This window comes from Chionomys nivalis, chromosome 25 (assembly GCF_950005125.1).
Source record: "Chionomys nivalis chromosome 25, mChiNiv1.1, whole genome shotgun sequence".
In the NCBI taxonomy this organism is placed as follows: Eukaryota; Metazoa; Chordata; class Mammalia; order Rodentia; family Cricetidae; genus Chionomys; species Chionomys nivalis.
Genome location: NC_080110.1, coordinates 34,906,831 through 34,927,186, shown reverse-complemented (window position 1 = coordinate 34,927,186; position 20,356 = coordinate 34,906,831). Strand labels below are relative to the sequence as shown.

General features: G+C 44.8%; 2 protein-coding genes across 2 annotated transcripts; one reads left to right on the top strand and one right to left on the bottom strand.

Moving 5' to 3' along the window:
* Positions 1-528: 528 nt before the first annotated feature.
* Positions 529-1,085, bottom strand: LOC130866531 (glyceraldehyde-3-phosphate dehydrogenase-like). The gene has a single exon (XM_057758048.1). It carries the CDS (start codon positions 1,035-1,037, stop codon positions 720-722), a length of 318 nt encoding a protein of 105 aa, XP_057614031.1. The 5' UTR covers positions 1,038-1,085; the 3' UTR covers positions 529-719.
* Positions 1,086-3,619: 2,534 nt separating this feature from the next.
* On the top strand, positions 3,620-20,121 carry Kics2 (KICSTOR subunit 2). Its single transcript, XM_057758269.1, has 3 exons — positions 3,620-3,883; positions 9,087-9,372; positions 17,333-20,121. The coding sequence occupies exons 1-3, from the start codon at positions 3,649-3,651 to the stop codon at positions 18,147-18,149; spliced, it is 1,338 nt and encodes a 445-aa protein (XP_057614252.1). The 5' UTR covers positions 3,620-3,648; the 3' UTR covers positions 18,150-20,121.
* The last annotated feature ends 235 nt before the right edge of the window (positions 20,122-20,356 follow it).

Genomic DNA, 20,356 nt, shown 5'->3' with positions numbered 1-20,356 from the left:
TTCCTTTTCCCAGGGGGATCTATGTCTGTCTCTCTCAGGGTTTTCTTTGCTACCTAACTTATATGGGGTCATGGACTACAGGATGGTTGTCCTTTGCTTTATGTCTAATATCCACTTATGAGTAAATACATACTATGTTTGTCTTTCTGGGTTACCTCACTCAAGATGTTTTTTTTCCCCTAGTACCATCCATTTGCATGCAAATTTCAAGATATCATTGTTTTTTACTACTGAGTAGTACTCCATTGTGTAAATGTATCACATTTTCTTTATCCATTCTTCGGTTGAGGGGCATCTAGGTTGTTTCCAGGCTCTGCCTATTACAAATAATGCTGCTATGAACATAGCTGAGTCATAGGATTATTCAAGACCAACTTTGTCTACATAGACCCTTCATCAAAAAGGAGGTTCATTTATTAATTTTATAGGCCACAAATGAATATAGTAGTTTAGCCTGGATTTCTTTGACGGGTGAAGCTGGGCATAAAAATTGTGTTTTTTTTTTTTTTTTTTTTTTTTTTTTAGGGGTGCAATGAACTTTATTGATGGTATTCAAGAGAGTAGGGCTCCCTAAGCCCCTCCTGCTATTCTGGGGGTCTGGGATGGAAACTGTGAGGGAGATGCTCAGTGTCAAGGGTTAGTTAGGACAGGGACTGCTCAGCAGCCGAGGGCCTCTCTTGCTGTGTCCTTGCTGGGATGGGTGGTCCAGGGTGGGCTTCTTACTCCTTGGAGGCCATGTAGGCCATGAGGTCCACCACTCTGTTGCTGTAGCCAAATTCATTGTCGTACCAGGAAATGAGCTTTACAAAGTTGTCATTGAGAGCAATGCCAGCCCCAGCATCGAAGGTGGAAGAGTGGGAGTCACTGTTAAAGTCACAGGAGACAACCTGGTCCTCAGTGTAGCCCAGGATGCCCTTTAGTGGGCCCTCGGATGCCTGCTTCACCACCTTCTTGATGTCGTCATACTTGGCAGCTTTCTCCAGGCGGCATGTCAGATCGACGACGGACACGTTGGGGGTAGGAACACGGAAGGCCATGCCCGTGAGCTTCCCGTTCAGCTCTGGGATGACTTTGCCCACAGCCTTGGCAGCTATTTCTCTTAAGTGAGCACGTTCCTAGCCTTCCAAACATGTATTTGTTTTGTGTGTGGGTGTACGTGTGTGCTCAGGTGGAAATCAGACGACAACTTGTGGGACTAAGTACTTTCTTTGTAACAGGTAAGGTAGGCTCCTAGGATCCAAATCAGGGCCTCAGGGCCTCAGGGCCTCAGGTTTGGCAGCCAGTGCTCCTACCTGCGTGGGCATCTAACGCCTCTTCTTTTTACTGGCTAGAGAGCGGTCTCAGGCCACTAAAACTTAAAACATTAGCCCTTTGTCTGGCATATCCTGCAAATTGTTTGTCTCAGGGTGAGAAGAGGGACCGTTAGGGGTGGAAGGGTGCAAAGGGAGGGGGTTAGAGAGGGGAGGGCAAGAGAGAGGAAAGGCGAGGTGGACACGGCCAACGCACGATATATGCATGCACGAAATGTCAGCGTGAAGCTCACTAGTTTGTGCATTTGATATCAATATATTAACTTTTCTATACCGCAAGTCAATTTGATTCTTTATAAGTTATTCCAATGTATTTATAGTTGCAAATTTTTCTTTCTTTAGACCTAGTCATGCTTACTTTTCCTATTTATGATTTTTAAATGTACACTTTGTCACAGGAAGCAGTCGACAGTCCTTCCCATTTAATCATATCTCCTTCACTATTCCCTAAGTTTCTTTCCCCCAGTGACTATAACGTTGTCTTTATCGTCTAGGCAGTGGTTCTCAACCTTCCTAAGGCTGCGACCCTATAGTACAGTTCCTCATGTTGTGATGACTTCAACCATAAAATTATTTCGTTGCTACTTCACAACTGTAATTTTGTTACTGTTATGAATTGTAATGTAAATATCTGATATGCAGGACATTTGATATGTGACCCCTATGAAAGGGTCATTCTTGACGCCCAAAGGGGTTGTGACCCACAGGTTGAGAACCACTGACCTAAGGACTTCTTGTGTTCTTGAGTAATGCTGGGAACGAACACTGTCATTGTCTGTTGGCATGGGTGTCAGTACCACACTCTGATTTTTAATTTTCATTCATTCTTCATGAATAGCACATTCTTAGGAAGCTTCCCTGAGTCCTCAAAAAATGATTGTTCCTCGCTTAACCATAGCTACCCTTGTCAAGCATAAAGTCCTGCCTTATAGACAATTAAAAGGCTTGAACTTATCCAAGTACATTCTTTTTTGGTTTTTTTCGAGACAGGGTTTCTCTGTGGTTTTGGAGCCTGTCCTGGAACTAGCTCTTGTAGACCAGGCTGGTCTCGAACTCACAGAGATCTGCCTGCCTCTGCCTCCCGAGTGCTGGGATTAAAGGCGTGCGCCACCACCGCCCGGCTCCAAGTACATTCTTGAGGGCAGAAAACAAATGCACGATCTCTGAAACTAGATTAGTTACTGGTTAAAAGGTACCAATGAGCTGGGTATGGTGGCCAAGCCTTTAATCCCTGCAGGTCTAAGGAAGAGCAAGCCAATCTCTGTGAGTTCAAGGCCAGTCTGGTCTACAAAGAGATTTCCAGGCCAGTCAGGGCTACAGTGTGACCGTGCCTCAAGTAGCCAAAACAAACACAAAGAAAATGAAAATAATTAATAATTGTTATTAATAATAATATTAAAAAAAACATAGGTAGTGATGACATAACAGCTGTAGTTTGGGGAGAAAACCCGAAGACAGGCAGTTCTTTCAATTGTCCAACAAACATCTCAGTTTCCATTACGAACAATTACAATGGCAGGTAGCCTCTATTCTCTGCCCAAGTCAGCCTCATCACTGATGGGAAAGAGACATATAAACACACACACACACACACACCTACACTCAGTGTGACTTGTGTAAAATAAGCACGTATATTTAAAACGCAAAATATGCAAAGAAAAAAAAACACTGAGTGGGTCATAGGCAGCATTTCAAGATAGCAGACACAAACATATGTGAACTGAGCTGCAGGTCCTTATATGTCATGTGAACTTGTGAAGAACCTGCACGACAAATTGCACCGGTTTATGTGAATTTATCCTTGACTCTGAGGACCCCACCAGAAGTTTCACATTGAGAGGGTTGGGCAAGGTGAAGAGTGCCGTGTAGCCCTGGAGGCAGACCCACACAGACAGACCTGACATGGACAGGTGTTAGCGTGTGTAGGGATGAAAACCAGGCGACTAGTCATCAACAGTCAGGCTTCCACCTAACAACCTCTATCGGTGTAAACGCTGATCAGGCCTCGGATTCTGACGTCCACGCAAGAGCTGACGTCAAACACGCGTGACGCCATCCGCGCTAAAGGGTCTCAAGGGGGACAGGGGTGCAGGAGACCTCACGGGGCCTGGAGGTGACCAGCCTCGGGCTCTGTAGCGGGTCTCTGTCTGCCAAGCTAGGGAACCTCCTCCACCCTCCGCCTCCGCCACGCCCTCCGCGAGGTCCCGGAGCTACCCGCCGCCGTGCAGCTCGCCGGCCCCGCCCCCGGCGCGCGCGCGTACGCGACTGCGCAGGCGCGTCCCCTCGGAACCCGGAAGTGTGAGCGGAGCCACGTGGGTGGAGCTGGCGCGCAGGTCGCATGGGGGAGTCTATCCCGCTAGCCGCCCCGGTGCCGGTGGAACAGGCGGTGCTGGAGACGTTCTTCTCTCACCTGGGCATCTTCTCTTACGACAAGGCCAAGGACAATGTGGAGAAGGAACGAGAGGCCAACAAGAGCGCGGGGGGCAGCTGGCTGTCGCTGCTGGCGGCCTTGGCGCATCTGGCCGCGGCCGAGAAGGTCTATCACAGCCTCACCTACCTGGGGCAGAAACTAGGTACCTCCGCCCCGCCCCCGCCCCTTGAGGAGGAAGGAAAGGGGGTGCGCTCTCCGGTCGGCCGCGGCCTGGGTGTCCTGTCACTCCCAGCGGCGGCCTCCGCTCTGCCCAGGTCTCCTCCCACCGTCCCCTCCCCCTTCCCGCGGCTGCCGCAAGCCCCGCCCACCGCCCTGCGCCGCCATGCCGCCTCGGTGGACAGGGCGGATGCTATTTGCTAGACATTCCCCCCAAACCCCTTGGGTTTATTGAACCGTGCGTGCATGGATCGGTTTCATAAATGACAAGTTAACCAAGTTCTGCGTCCCCCGTTCTAACTAGTGACACTGGACTGAGGAGTAAATCCGGGCCATGGTACCTAGTTATGTTAATAAATACTTTTGTCTGGCCTCTTACACAGATGGCGTTTTGTCCCCTCTTCGTAGTACCTCTGTGCATATTTAGTAAATGAAGGAGGAAGTGGATCCTGTGCAGGAAACACTGCTCGTCCTCAAGTAAATCTTAATCCTGAAAATAAGACGGCAGGAAGTCTTAACTGATTATCCCAAGAAACAATTGGTATCAGTTGATAAGGAAGTAATACATAAAAGCCAAGGGCTATGCATTCAAAGTATTATTTATAATAATAATGGAAAATGATAGCCAACTTCCAGAGAATTGGGCTAGATTTAGTACTTTGGCTTCTTTTTGACCTGTTACTTATTAAAAGTTCAAGGTCCTTTCATGAATGGAAGGCACACATCCACGCCATAAAAGATTACTAAGGTGAAAGTTAATCCCTTTCTGTTGCCAGGGATCTCAACTGAACGCTTGGTAAGCACTCAAGGAAAAGGGCTTCCTGAGATTATAATTTACATAGCTTTTCAGATAACTTGTAACTTAGTGTGATAATTTATTGGCAAAAAGTGCCCGGAGATTTCACCCTCTCTAGTTTTCTCTCTTACAGTGTTACCTCACATAAATGTGCGGTTGGTATTCAGTGTTACAATTCAGTTTTCTACAGTGTAGTGAATTGTGCATGCATTTATAGCTGTAGGTGATAGATCTCAAACCTGAACATCTGCCTCGAGTTATCAGATCAGATGTATACATATAATTCATTTAAAACTTGCACATGTATTATAATTCATATACTTTATTTTCGTGTATGTATATGATATATGTATTTTGCTGTAACACTGAAGGGTACATAATATTTGGGCAGTTTGGGTTGTTTTAGGCTTCCCTACCTATAAAAAGTGAATATTGACTCAAATACCACGATTCTTAACTTTTTATTGTTGTTTGAGGTCATCCATACGAACGTATTGAAAGTTGCCAAGTTACGCCCCCCAAATATATGTATGTCTTATGTGTACATAATCAGAATAAGAGAACAACTGGGTTTCCTGAAGTCCATTTGTGGATTCCAGCAAAAAGAAACAAATAAATAAAATATGCACTAAGTTTAAATCATATTCACCAGGTTTCTGTGTAAAGAGACCTGGGCACTTCGGCTCTGAACATTTAGAAGTCCTTTACTGTCATTGGCTTGGCTGCCATGAAGTGACCCTTATTGTGTAAAGTGCTGAGTTCTGCTTGAACCTCAGCTGTCTTGTAGGTGAGCCACAGGGACCTGGCTTGAGGTTGACTGACTACATACCAGTTCACACTGTGAAACATGCCTGCGGGCTCTAGGGCTCATCTAGTAATGTTCTGAAAATGTCATGTTTAAATCCTTCCTAACTTACACACTCAGGTGATAGTTGTTTCAAAATTTAAAATTTAACATGTTTGTGTTTATATAGTGATGCAAATGTGATTGCGATTGGACTTTATGATGATCAGAGAATGGAAAAGATGTTATTTAAAGCAGTACCATGTTCTGTAATCGCTTTGCAGTTCATATGGTTTTCTTTGTTAAGCGAAGTGAAACAGTTATGCACACTCTAAAAATCTGAAACATGGTTTGGGAATGGTGGTGATACATGTCTTTAATACGCCCTCAGGAGTCAGGCACAGGTGAGTTTGAGGCCACCTCATTTAAAGTTCCAAGCCACCTGGGGTTGCATAGTGAGACCCTGCCTCAAAAGACAAAACGAAAAGAAGCATGGCCTGGAAAGTCTTTAAATTTTTTTTGAAGGTATAATAGACAAATTAAAATTGTATATTCTCAGGCTCTCTAACTTGATGTCTTGATATACCTTATGAAGCGATCACTATAGCAAGGTGGTTGATGTATCTTACCTCTTCATTCTTTCTGTAAGATCTACTGGGTTAGCGAATAGCAAGTGAGTCTAAACCGGTGTCGAGGTACAACGTGCTTGTAATCCCTGCACTCTGAGGCAGGAGTATGGGGAATTCAAGGTCAGCTTGGACTACAAAGTGAGACCTCACCTGCAAAAAAATAAAAAAGTCTTTGACCTCTGTCTGAAGCTCCAGCTGCTGGTCCTGATTTAAAATGCAAGCATGGGCCTTTAACCAAAGGACAGATCTGAGGGGAGTCTTCTGTCACTGTCGTGGATCAGTCCTGAAAAACTGGGCATGACTCTTATCTTTGCTTTGAGGCCAGAAAAATTTTGGGAAAAGAACAGTGATTAAAATGTGCTGAGTGGACATAGTAAAGGATTGAGACTGTCTACCTCCCTGCCACTCGAGAATGGGTGTTTAAAAGAAGTTTAACAAAATTTGACAATGCTCAGGATGCTTAACATGGTTTTCTTCTTTCTTTTCTTTCTTTCTTTCTTTCTTTCTTTCTTTCTTTCTTTCTTTCTTTCTTTCTCTTTCTTTTCTTTTTTGAGACAGGGTTTCTCAAAAAACTTGTAGCTCTGGAGCCCGTCCTGGAACTCACTCTGTAGACCAGGCTGGCCTCAAACTCACACAGATCCACTTGCCTCTGCCTCCTGAGTGCTGTAATTAAAGGTGTGCGCCACCACCGCCCAGCATGGTTAACATGTTCTTTATGCTTTAAATTTCATATGAGATAAAAGGTTGAAATCTTGGAAAAAATAATGGCCGTTGATAACTAGAACATTCTGGAAGAAAAACCTGAAACATCATAATTTATAAATTTAAGTACTAGAAAGGTAAATGAGTTGGGTGTTTCTGTTGCTCCCCAGGACGAAGGAAGGCTAGTCCTCATTGGGTATTAGAGGGTAGGGAGTGAAGAGATGGGGTTGTTTTGCCGAAAGCTTTGAGAAAAGAGCTGGAATTGGAGTATTTCCCTGCTGGTGACTGGTGTAGGTAGACCTGGAAAGGTATTGTTTGCATTTATGCTGTATTTCTGTTTCCCTGTGATCAGATGAGGGTAGGCTTTACTTTTTTGGTGCAAAGTTCAAGTTTTTGCTATGACCACCTTTTTTTTTTTTTTTTTTTTGTTAAAAAAAACAGCGGGTGTAGAGTCAAGGTCACTTATCTGCCTGTTAAATAGTAATTTACCGTAGAATTTCCCAAGCTCAATTATAAAGTGGAAAGAAAGGACCAGCAAGACTGAGTATATTCTTCCTTCCAGGCCTGTTCAAAGTGCTGCCTCTTCTGTTTTTTCAACAATTCTGGTTTTACGGTGACAGTAACAGCATTTAAAGCTCAGAACAGCTAGGTGGTTTGAATATCACACAGCATTTAAGTTTGGCAGTGAGGACTTGAAGTTGTCCTTTAGATTTGTAAAGCTTTTGGCTTTTGCATAATGCTTTCTGATACTGCAGTTTCATTTTCAGAGAGTCTCCCATTGTGCAGTCTGACCTGGAACTCACTTTGTGGCTGAGGATCTTTGAATTTTGGATCCTCTTGCCTCTGTCTCTTGAGCTCTGAGGTTATAGGTGTATGCTGTCATAACCATCTCTGTTTGACATTTTTACTACTTCCTAATGTAGGGGAAGTTTGTTCTAGATGTGGGCACAGAGGACTGTTCTATACCGATCACTACAAAATCAGAATACAGACACGGAGGACAGACTTCTGAGAACTATCCCTGCTGTTAGTGTAGCCATACCCCATGCTAATGAGAGAAAATATTTCTATAGAATTAGTAATTTAGGGATCGGAATGAAGTAGAGCTCCCAGATAGGGGGCCTTTAGATGTGGAGCTGCGCCCTGTGTCATGGTGTCAGTCGGTTCAGTTCCAGCTTGGACAATAACAAGATCAACAAAACATCTGGATGAAGGCTTTCCAGGAGATCAGACTTTTGGTGTTAAAACCTGGATGGATTATCTGGGTAACAAAGGGTGTAAGGTTCGTTTCTTGAGACATAAGCCAAGAAGCGAAGTAAAAAAAAAATTCTGAAATAAATTATTAAGAGGATATTTTTCAAATTCCTTAATAGTTAACTTTCAATCTTAATATATCTATCAATAAATTCATTTCACAAAAGTGCTCTGAACGTAACAAAAGTCTCTGAGGTTTTTGTGCATTTGCAGAGATTGCAGCTGTCAGCTCTCCCTGTTTCTTTTCATTCTACTAGTCTGGCTTCTGGCTCTTTGATGGGGGATCTAATGCTTAAGAAGATACCCGTGATTAGAAACATAGTTAGTTATATACAAAGTCACAAGTAGGTAAGCGATGCCTCTGCTGTTTGGTCCCTTTCAACCATCAGCAACAATGTAGCCTCTCTGATGCCTGCGCAGGTTTCCTTGGCGGCAGAGCAGCGGTTACTTATAATTGGTTCTTGGCCTTAATAATTCATAGTGTGGTGCTTATTCTGAAGCCTGCATTGTCAAACTTGTCAAGAGCGCTGCAGTCCCCTGCCCCGAGATCCCAGTGTGTGTTCTTTTTTAAAAAGATGTGTGAGCATTCATTCTCATTTCCTGGCACAGCCTGAAAGATAAGATTCAAGATAATTGCACCTCTGAAGAGGAAACAGTGTGCTCTGGGCTACCAGTCCTAATGGAAGTGTTTGATAATCCCTGTGTGTTCTCCTTTTTAAAAAAGTATCTATAAAAAAGGAGAGCTTTTTAAGAAAAGATTCAGGGTAATGATTTCCAAAGAGGTTTTGAATGTCCGTGGAGTGGAGTAGAGGAGAGTTGATACATAGTGAGATGAATTTGTAGCAAGTGCTCATTTTTGACTTGTTCCTCAGTGAGGTGCTGACTTGGATGTCCGTGCCCCAATCCTCAGTCCAAGCTCGCTGAGCTCCACAGGTTCTAGTCCTTTCCATGTGGGGCCTGGGAGGTGCCAGGTCCTTCCACTCCCTTCCTCACCTGTCCTGTGCTTCTGCTGTCTGCTTCCCAGGGGGCCAGTCGTTCTTCAGCAGGAAGGACTCCATCCGCACCATCTACACGTCACTGCATAACGAGCTGAAGAAGGTGGCCACAGGCCGAGGTGCCCCGGGTGGAACGGCTCCTCATGTGGAGGAGCTGCTGCCCCACCTGTCAGAGCAGCTCTGTTTCTTTGTTCAGGCCCGGATGGAGATCGCAGACTTCTATGAGAAGATGTACGCCCTCAGCACGCAGAAGTTCATCAACACAGAAGAGCTGGTCGGCATTTTGGATACGATCCTCAAGAAGTACAGCTCCAGGTGAGTGTGGAGAGTGAGAGTCTGTGATCCCACAGCCTCTGAGTTTTCCCTCACTCTTTTTTTCAAAACATTTATTTGTATATTATATATACAGTGTTCTGTCTGCATGTTTTGCCTGCACACCCGAAGAGAGCATCAGATCTCATTGCAGATGGTTGTGAGCCACCATGTGGGTGCTGGGAATTGAACTCAGGACTTCTGGAAGAGCAGTCGGTGCTCCTAACCTCCGAGCCATCTCTCCAGTCTCAGGAAGGTCCCTGTACCCCATTTCTATGTGCTCCTTAAACAGCAGGCAGCCGTTTGGCACTTTGGGGTTCAGTTAACCATGCTGAACAGCTCCCTCTGTATGTTTCCAGGAAATACAGAATTCTCACAGTAGAACGGTTACTTTGGGGCCGGAGAAATGGCTCCATGGGTAAGAGCGCCGGTTCTGATCACTAGCGCCCATGTAGACAGCTGGGACCCACTGCATGTACTGTACACCAGTGCTATGGCTGTCGTAGACAGGAAGACTGCTGATGTTCAGCAAGAGATCCCGTGTCCAGGTCTAGGCAGAGAGTGATAGAGCAGGGCACCCGAAGTTGTCTCTGGCTTTTGCACGGAGGCACATGCACCTCTACACATACACACACACACACACACACACACACACACACACACACACGTATGGAGAGCAATGTGATTGAGCGGCTACTAGTCCAGTAAGTGCTCTTTTCAGGGTAATAACCTGGGAGTTCTCCCTGTTACTCTTCTGTGGTCCTTACTATGCACTTCTTACTATGAACTTCTATCTTCTTCTGTTGTGGCTTTGGTTTCAACTCTTACTGAAGGCATGCATTGCTGTTTAAGGACAAACTTTAGTTCTTTGGAATAGGTAAGAAATTATTTTTAGGAAAAAAGAAAAGAAAAAAAATTATTTTTAGGCCAATTTAGCTTTTTTTTTTTTTTCCTCGCCTGGAAACTGTTTCTATTTGAAGAAACTTGCTCCTTACAAAGAAATGGAGCTGTTTGTGACATGCTGCACACTGCTTGGCCTGGAAACAATAATCGTAGGAATTTAAGAACATCACCAAAGTGGAGGGCCTAGTTTTATTTTGGCTTCCTTGGAGCCCAGCACAGTAGCTACTACTCGGATTAGAAAGACGTCCTTGGAAGGATGTTACACATTAGGGTGTATTAATTCAGATTGGTTTGAACAAGATGCCACCTGCTTGAAATCCTAAAGCAGTAGCCACTGTCCGGCAGCTACTCAGTTGAAGCCACTGAGCAAATTAGTAAAGAGTTGTGTTCAGCATGAACGTTTGCCCAATTTGGTTAATAGTGGAAACCATGAAAGGTTGTGAACAGGGGAATGCCGTGTTCTCATCTCTATCTTAGGCTAATTACTGTGCCACCAGGGTGTAGTGGGTTAGCAAGGATATCATCACAGTAGGAAGGGGCAGTGGGCAGGCTGCTGGGGTGGGTGCCCAGCATGTGGTGGGTGCTCCACGTGACTGTAGGGCAACGGGAATAGGATGCTAAAAAGAAGGGAGCAGTCTTGGCAGCCAGACGGTAGGAGTGCCGAGTGGTTCCTGCCACAGAGGACCTGGAGGTCCCTGTGCCCTGTGATGGCATCACAGACAGGATGGACACGTAGAGAGGGACTGGAGGGCTTTAGAAGAAAGGTACCAAGCTGAATCTCAGGTCAAAGTGTCAGTAGTTGGTTTTCAAGTGAGATTCAACAGGCAGAATTCAGTTCTGTCTCCCCGCCTACATAAGATCTGCCCTATTGCCAGGCCCAAGGCAGTTTCTTTATAAACCAATGAAAGCAACACAAATACAGAAGGACCTCCTGCACCACAGCTTCTCTCCACACTCATATGAATCCTGCCTCAGGCTTCCAAGTGCTAAGATTACCGACATAACCCTCTGTGTGTGTGTGTTATATTCGAGGCAGAATTTCACTATGTAAACTGTATAGTCAAGGCTAGCCTTAAAATCTCCATCCTCTTACTTCAGCCTTACCTCAGCCCTCCTAGTGCTAAGATTGGGGTATATGCCTATGTGCTTAGTTCCTGGATTTTTTTTTATGTGTTAGAGGTGCTTTGCCTGCAGTATGCATGTACACCATGTGCATGCCTGGTGCCTGCAGGGGCGAGAAGAGGGTATGAATTTCATGCAACTGGAGTTACAGACAGTTGTGAGCCACCATGTGGGTACTTGATGTGGGCTTCCTTTCTGTGTGCTGTGAATATGTCTTATTACCATCGGGTAATAAAGTACCTGCTGTGGCTTATAGCAGGGCAGAATATAGCAAGATAGGAAATCCAAGCAGAGATGGAGGAAAGAATGTGGAGTCAGGTCAGTCACCTGCCAGCCGCCTAGAAAACAAGACATGTAGAAAATGAGGAAATGCCATGGCCACATGGCGGGACATAGACTAATAGAAATGTTTTAATTTAAGATATAAGAGCTAGCTAGCTAGGTAGAAATATGCCTGTGCTGTTGACCAAATAGTGTTGTAATTAATGTAGTTTTTGTGTGATTATTTACGTCTGGGTGGCCAGGAGATCAAAGCAGAGTATCTGATTATTTGAACTTGGGTATTGAACTTGGGTCCTGTGGCAGAGAAGCCAGTGCTCTTAACCTGTGAGCCAACTCTCCAGCCCTGAAGTTAATTGCAGAAGCCAGATAGAGGACTCAGCGGTTATGAGCTGCTCTCACAAGACCTGAGCTTAGTTTTCAGCCCCAGTGTTTTGTTCTCATCTTCATCTTAGGCTGATCACTGTAATGCCAGGTTATGGAATGGGTGGTTCACAGCCACCTGTGTCTCAGTCAGAGTTCTGTTGCTGTGAAGAGACACCGTGACCGTTCTTTTTAAAGGAAAACGTTTAATTGGGGCTGGCTTACAGTTCAGAGGCTTAGTCCATTTCATCATGGCAGGATGTAGACAGACATGGTACTGAAGAAAGAGCTAAGAGTTCTATATCTGGATCCACAGGCAGCAGGAAGAGAGAGAGGCACTGGGCCTGGCTTGAGCTCCCCAAGCTGCAAAACCCACCTCCCAGTGACACACTTCCTCTAACAAGGCCATACCTCCTAATAGTGCCACTCCCTGTGAGCCTCTGGGGTCATTGTCATTCAAACCACTACAACTTGTAACTCTAGCTCCAAGGGATCTGATACCTCTGGCCTCTGTGTGGTCCCATGCTTGAGTATGGGCACCCTTTCCGTCAATCTTATGATCAAAAATAAAATAAATCTTGAAAAGAAAAAGTACAAACAGAGTGTGATGAACATATGATCATATGACCAGCAGTCCCATTGTGTAAAGACACAGAAGAACTGACATGGTGATGCTTGCAGTTTCTTGGGTATACCAAAACATTGAATCATTTTCTTAAAGGGTGAATTATAGTACATTTATGGACATAAATTAAAGACCAACAAAGCTGTTAAAAAACAAAAAACAACCAAGGACCGGAGGGATGACTCAGAGCCCACATGTTGGTTCAGAACCTTTGTGATTCCAATTCCAGGGGGATCTAATGCCCTCTTTTGGCCTCTGTGGGCTCCCAAATAGACATGGTGCACACACACTCACACACACATACACACACACACACACACACACAAAAGTCTGCAGTGAACACACAGGTATCCTTCATTCAACTTCACATTTTGCTAATATTTGCTATGCTGACTTTCTCCCTGTGTATAACAATAGCAAAAACTTTACTATTGTTTGGAAGATACTAGTATCGTAACATCACCTTTCTAAATCCTCAGCTTCTCGTCTTCTAAGAACCATACATCATCATAATAGTGTTCATTCTCAGGACATTTCACACTGGTTTTCTTCCAGCACGTATTATACACATTCCCGTGCAGATGTCCCAGGCCCCTCACAGATAGGTGTTGGTTGCTCTGACTTGGTTGATCATTTAGTAGGTCTATTAGTTTGTTCCGAGGAACTTGCATACTGGCGTGATTTGGCCTGGTGTGCATGCCTCAAGCATGTGGCAGTGTTCTTTCCTTCCGTAAGGCTGGCTAACAGTCCCCTGTATTTTGTGTCTCTCATATTAAATGTGTGAGTTTCTGCAGCGTGTGTTATAAATACCACCTCTCACTACGGAAGGTCTTACAGGGCAGCCCTCCGACCCCACCTTTGCACAGTAGTCCGTCTTGAGCAGTTCTCATGGTCATCCACTAGCTGAAATTCAGCAAGTCAAGAAATTAACAAGTTTTAAATTGTATGCCTGGGCTGGAGAGATAATTCATTCAGTCCAGTGCTTGCAGAGGACCTGAGTTCCATTTCCAGAACCCACATAAAAAAAACACTCAGGCACAGTGGCATGTGCACTTGGAATCCCACTGCTGAGGAGATGGAGACAGGCAGATCCCTGTGGCTGACTGGCCTAGCCTGGCCTGCTTGGCTACCTCTAGGCTACTGAGATACTCCTCTCATCTCTCTAAAAACAGGGAGGCCATGTTCCTGAAGGATGACACCCAAGCCTGTGTTCTGACCTCTACATTCAGTGTTCACACATGTGTATTTGCACGCAAACATGTATACACGTGAACACACACAAAGTGTGTGCGTCATGCGATGAAATCACACTGGGCCACCCTGTGGATGTGGTCCTTGTCCAGTAGGTCCGTATTATATAAGCTGCTGAACACCTAGATCAGAGAGAGAGAGAGAGCATCATTTTAATAATGATTCTATACTGTTAATAATTGCTAATTGTTAATAATTAATAATTAACTCATTATTAATTATTAGCCTCTTACTGTGTCTAACATAAGGTAAACTTTACCATGTCTATGTTCATTACTGTCTCCTATGGAACTAGGAACAGGATCTATGGACCAGGGAGACTAGAACACCCTCGGTGCTGGCTAAGTAGCAGCAAACTAGTGGCTTTAAATGAGAAAGGGCTGCAGATTTCTTCTGTTGTAGTAACATGGACACAACATAAAATTTCCCATTTTCATCATTTTTAAGTGTGTATTTCTGCAGATTGATTTTATTGTTTTACTTTTGACTGTCATAGATGCAATCAGCATACTTTTGGAAGGAACTCCACATTGTAGGTCTGTAGAGTACGGAAGTAGCATTTCTAGAGTTTTGCTTTTCATTAGCACAAATGTCTATTCTGCACCTTTCTCTGCTTTGGACCCTGGTTTCCTGCTTGCCTGCCCTCCCTCTGTTCTCTCTCCTCCTCCCATGCTCTTAGAGCCAATGTTCTCCACAAGCTGTTGGCGGTCTCCTGTCTCAGACACTTCCAAGCTCACTACCTTGACTTAGGTGTATGTTTGTGGATCACAGCCACTGAGCTGGGAGTAGCTGCGAGGCAGAGAGGAAGCTGGGAAACAGTGCATCATAAAGCTCCCATCTGCATTGGGCAGATGGGCGATGGTATGAATGCTCGCTTTCCTGGAGGTTGAAAACTAGCTTTGCTGTTCACATGCATCTTAGTAAGTGTTGAACATTGTGCTTCTGTGGTGTCATGGACGCGCTTGTTTACACTCTCTGAGGTTTGTAGTGAGAATTCATGTTCTTTGAAGCAGAGCATGGGCTATAAATGTGATTTCTAGGGGCAAGCGGTAGGAAGATCAGAGGTGATTCCTGACTCATGATTTTTTTGTCAATGCTGAAAAAGTGATGAACATTCAGTAGAAACTGTGCTTGGAATTTTGAACTTTGATTGTTTCCCAGGTAGAGTACTCTAGTGACATTGGGCAACCTCACTGTCAGCTAGCCAAGCTGTCATGGGGTGTGGCAGCAGATGCTATAGTTCTTGCATAGACACAGAGCATACAGGTGGGGCACACACAAATGCAGACAACACACATAAAATTAAATAAATAAATCTAAAAAAAGAGAGTGGCTAGGGCTGGGGCCTACCCTGGCTTGGGAGCAGATTTCTCTAACTACGATGGTTGGTAGGCTAGGGGCATCAAACATATTTTGACTTGCACTATTTTAAAGGTAGATGGGCTGACGGGGTTACAAGTCTAGGAACATCTGCATAGGATTGTCTGCCAATGCTGTCCTGTTAGATCAGCCCAGAGTCTTCTGAGGGGTCTGAATTGGGGCATGTCCAGGTCAGTTTGGCATGTCAGCATGTCTGTGGGATATTGTCACAACTGACTGTGGGCAGAACCACGCCTAAGTAAGTGAGCTCTGGCTACATAAGAAATCTGGCTGAGGAGCTAGAGAATGGCTTAGTAGCTACAAGCGCTTACTGCTCTTGCAGAGGACCTGGGCTCATCTTGTACCAGACTCAGGGAGTCTGACACTGTCTTCTGACCACCATAGACACAGAGCATACAGGTGGGGCACACACAAATGCAGACAACACACATAAAATTAAATAAATAAATCTAAAAAAAGAGAGTGTCTAGGGCTGGGGCCTACCCTGGCTTGGGAGCAGATTTCTCTAAGTGTGTGACCCTGCAGAGGAGACCTGGGAGGAAGAGAGAAACGCTGGTGAGGAAGGGCTGGGTTCTCACTTGCCTCAGCATTTTCAAGTTGCCCATTCTCCTCTGCTGAAAAATTAAGGCCCTCCCACATCTTGTTGCCCCTCGTCCAATATTATTGTGAAGTGGAACAGTGTTTACAGATGGCAGTTGATGGTCTACATTCGTAAATTCATTTACTAACTAGAAATGTGACATATGATATATACATTACAGAATATCACGATACACTGCACAGCAAGGAATAAATTTACACGTGTGCAGTACTCAGTACTTGGTCACAGTATAAAGTGTCACTGCAGCACATGGTGAGGAAGTTTTAAGAGACTTTGTATAGGTGGGAATTTATTTATTTTACATTATATGTAATGTGTGGGGAGGGTGTGTGCATGTGAGTGCAGTGCCAGAGGAGGCCAGAAGAGGGCATCTGATCCACTGGGGCTGGAGTTAGTTACAGGTGGTTGTGAGGCTGCTGATGTGGGTGTCGGGACCTGAACTCAAGTCTTCTACAAGAACACTCTGTGCTCTTCCCCTCCGACCGGCTCTGCAGCCCCCGAAATGGTGTACTCTCGTCATTTCATGGTAGCTAGGACTCAATTTGTGACTCAATTTGAATGAGGACCAGAACACTCCAGATCTTAAATACCTTCTGTGGATTTGAGGAAAGTGATTTTTAAAAGATTTTAGATCTTCATTTGTGACCACCTTTTTTTTTTTAATTAATTTTTTAGGTTTGATAACAAAATAATGGGTTTCATCATGGCATCTTCTTACGTAGGAGTCACTCTTCTTGTTTGAACTTGTTACCCTTCCCACTGCCTGTGCCCCTCCCTCGTTCTAGATGTCTCCTTTTGCCCAGTTAACTGTCCTTTCTGCTTTTCAGTGCACACATCCCATTGTGCTTTATTCCCCGTGGCCGCCCATTTTGTTTTGAATCAGGGTTAACTCTGAAGGGAATTTGGGAGTCCAATGAATGACAGTTGTCTGGTAAATGTGTGTTCCTTTAAATGCCCGTATCTATTGAGTTTCAGATAGAGGTTCATCTGTAAAGTGGGTCTGTGGACAGTAAAATAGTTTATCTGTGGATGACAGGGGCCTTAGTATTGTTTTTAGTTGCACACCCCAAAAAGAGGATACCTTGTTTTGATGATAGTGTTAGTCATACAGTTCTCAGAGTAAATAAAATATTACAGCCAAAGTAATTTCTCCTTATTTGGAAAGAAATTAGTTACTTTCATTAAAAAGAAAAACCACAAAATAAAGGGTATTTTCTTAGGAGAGTAAGATGAAATGCCCAAGTTATGTCCGAGTTCTAAAAACAACAGCAAACAAACTCACCGACCCTAGGCCCTCTGAGCCCAGGCTGCCCCTGAGTGTAGTGTCATTTGTCTGTTGGTCTAGTCTGGGTTTATGGTCTTGCTGTTTTGTTATTTTTGAAGGTTTCTCCCTGTGAAGTAACATTGCTACTGATTTCTTTCCATCCCCTCCCCTCTAGATTTCACCACCCTATCCTTAGCCCTCTGGAAAGCAGTTTCCAGCTGGAAGTGGGTGTGCTGAGCCATCTCCTGAGGGCACAGGCCCAGATCTCTGAGTGGAAGTTCCTGCCTTCCCTGGTGACCTTGCACAACGCTCACACGAAGCTGCAGAGCTGGGGCCAGACATTTGAGAAGCAGCGGGAGACCAAGAAGCACCTATTCGGAGGGCAGTCGCAGAAGGCCGTTCAGCCCCCACACCTCTTCCTTTGGCTGATGAAACTCAAAACCATGCTCCTGGCCAAGTTTAGCTTTTACTTCCACGAGGCACTGAGCCGACAGACGACCGCTTCAGAAATGAAAGCGCTGACGGCAAAGGCTAACCCAGACCTCTTTGGAAAGATCTCCAGTTTCATCAGGAAATACGATGCTGCCAATGTGTCCTTAATTTTTGACAACCGAGGCTCAGAGAGCTTTCAGGGTCATGGCTACCATCACCCACATTCCTACCGAGAGGCCCCTAAGGGAGTGGACCAGTACCCAGCCGTAGTGTCTCTGCCCAGTGACAGGCCTGTCATGCACTGGCCCAATGTCATCATGATCATGACAGACCGGACATCCGACCTGAACAGCTTGGAGAAAGTGGTCCACTTCTATGACGACAAAGTCCAGAGCACCTACTTCCTGACCCGCCCAGAGCCTCACTTCACCATCGTTGTCATTTTTGAGTCAAAGAAATCCGAGAGAGACTCCCATTTTATTTCCTTCCTCAATGAACTCTCCCTTGCCCTTAAGAACCCCAAGGTGTTTGCGAGTCTGAAACCTGGATCCAAAGGTTAGCAGGAGCTAGCTCAAGGATTCTCAAGACTGGATACAGTGTTCTTAGTTGCTCTGAGGGGCAGCAGTGGTTTATGACTAGAACTTACATTCACTCATGCTTCTTTCCAAACTGAGCTAAAGGCAGCTCCTCCCTAATCATGTTGCACACTTCAGAAGCAATGAAGACCAAGAATGGAATCTCCAAAGAGTCGTCTAGGAAGTGCCATGGCTACTGTGTATCCCCATGTCCTGGTTTTCCTGTCTCTCGTGTAGCTGGAATAGTTGACGATCTTTCGTGTATCTCTCTAGATTTTTTGTTATTATTCTGAACATTGTGCCCTAACGTACTTCTCAGCATATTCTCTCTGTGTCCCTCAAGAGCAGCCAGGATCAGACACCAGATGGGACTTTTTCAGTTTCATCAATGCCCATATTACCAGTTTTACAAGTAATCTAATTAGTATTATACTGTAATTAGAATCTGGGTGAGGAATTCCTACCAGGTCAGTGGAGATGATTGGTTGGTTGGTACTGACCCTTATGGCAATAACCAGTCACAGGCTCTTTTCAGGTGACTGCCACACTCTTCTTCTTATCTTTAGAATGTTTGGTGTTACTGTTTGGAGTCAGCCAAGCCATCGTGCGGGGTTTCTCCACCCCGGTTTACCCGCTTGATGCTGCTGCTTCACCGAACTGTGTTTGCTCATGTCTGCTTACTCTCAGGTTTAGAAAGCTCGCAGCCATGTGTTTGTAGCCATGTTTTAGTTTCTCGCATAGCACAGCTTTTATAAAATCAAAATGATGGTCCTGATACTTTGTGCTTGCTACAAATCAGTTGTCTTCATGGTCCAGTCCAGTCAGCCCATCAGCACATCTGGACTTGGTTTATTGCCTTCTGCGATTATGATAGATGCAGTGCCACGCATCTGGGGACAGGCTGCTCTGTGCACTCCCTGTGCGTGTCACAGGGAAGCGGACAGAGCCGCGTGGGATCATTTCTAGCTTATTGATTCAGAAGGAAAAGAAACCACCAAGAATCGAGCTGTCACCTTGAGCTGTGTCCTTCAGAGCTGCGCAAATGTCCTTCAGAGCAAGGCTTTCGCCGTGATCGTGTGGAGCCACTGTCCTAAGGGGTGGCCACAGCACGATGACCTCATCAGCAGCCGTGGAGCCTCCCAGGCCCGGGCGAGCGCTGGCTCCCGTGGGAGAGTCACTGGCTAGTGTTCTGGATCTCCCCTTTGCGCATAAGCTAATTAAGCCAGTTTTCTTTAAACAGAAAGTTTAAAGTTTGCATTTTCTCCAGGTTCTATACAAATACAGACAACGTTTATAATAGTAACCTTACATTTAAAAATTGAAAGCATTTGGAATTAAGAGCCAAATTATTTTCCTTCCTTTTGTGTTTTACTGAAAACCTGAAAAATAACTCTTGGTATGTATTTTTTTTTTCTGGATAAAACCACCATTAGCCTTAATGATATGGCTCCCTAGGTACCTAAAAAAATAAAGACTTCAGTGGATCATGGAGGAATGTAAATAAAACACACAGACATATATATCATACTTAAAATTGTCAAATGTATACATATTTGAATTGTATATTTATTTTTAAGCATATTTTTGAGTAATACAAGAGGTATTTACAAAGAACAGAAAGCAGATATGAATATTAATGAGATAGCACAGACTCCTAAGTCCCTGTGTGCTGTCAGGAAGTATAGGAGGACCCTCAAAGAAGAGTACTGATGCTTTAATTTTGAAGCTCCTCAATAAAGTTTTATAATTATATATCTCTCTATATATTTTCTGATCAAGCAAATTTTATTGTACATGTTTGAAGGGTTCTTCTCCAAGAGCCTCCTGAGATAGGAGGGCAGGGTTGTGGGCTCCTGTGGGGTCCCCGCAGCAGTTTACATTTAGACTCAGGTATAGACACCTGGACCAGCGCACAGCTGGTGGGCATCCTCCCTTGGGCACAGGAGATGCCAAGGTGAGCTCTTCATTTCATCGATACCGGATTCTTAGATCTGTGTGTTGGTTTCCCCTTCCAGGGCTTCTCATCCTGCAGGTTGGGCCTCCCTGCTGCCTCCTCTCTTTCTTCTAGCATTTATTTTCCCCTTAGCCAAGCTCTTGTGCTTCTGGGGAGCCAACTTTTTGACTTGTTTGACAGGCATGGCCTCTGGGGATAAATCTGCATGCTCCTCTTCCTGCTCTGCTTCCCAAGGTAG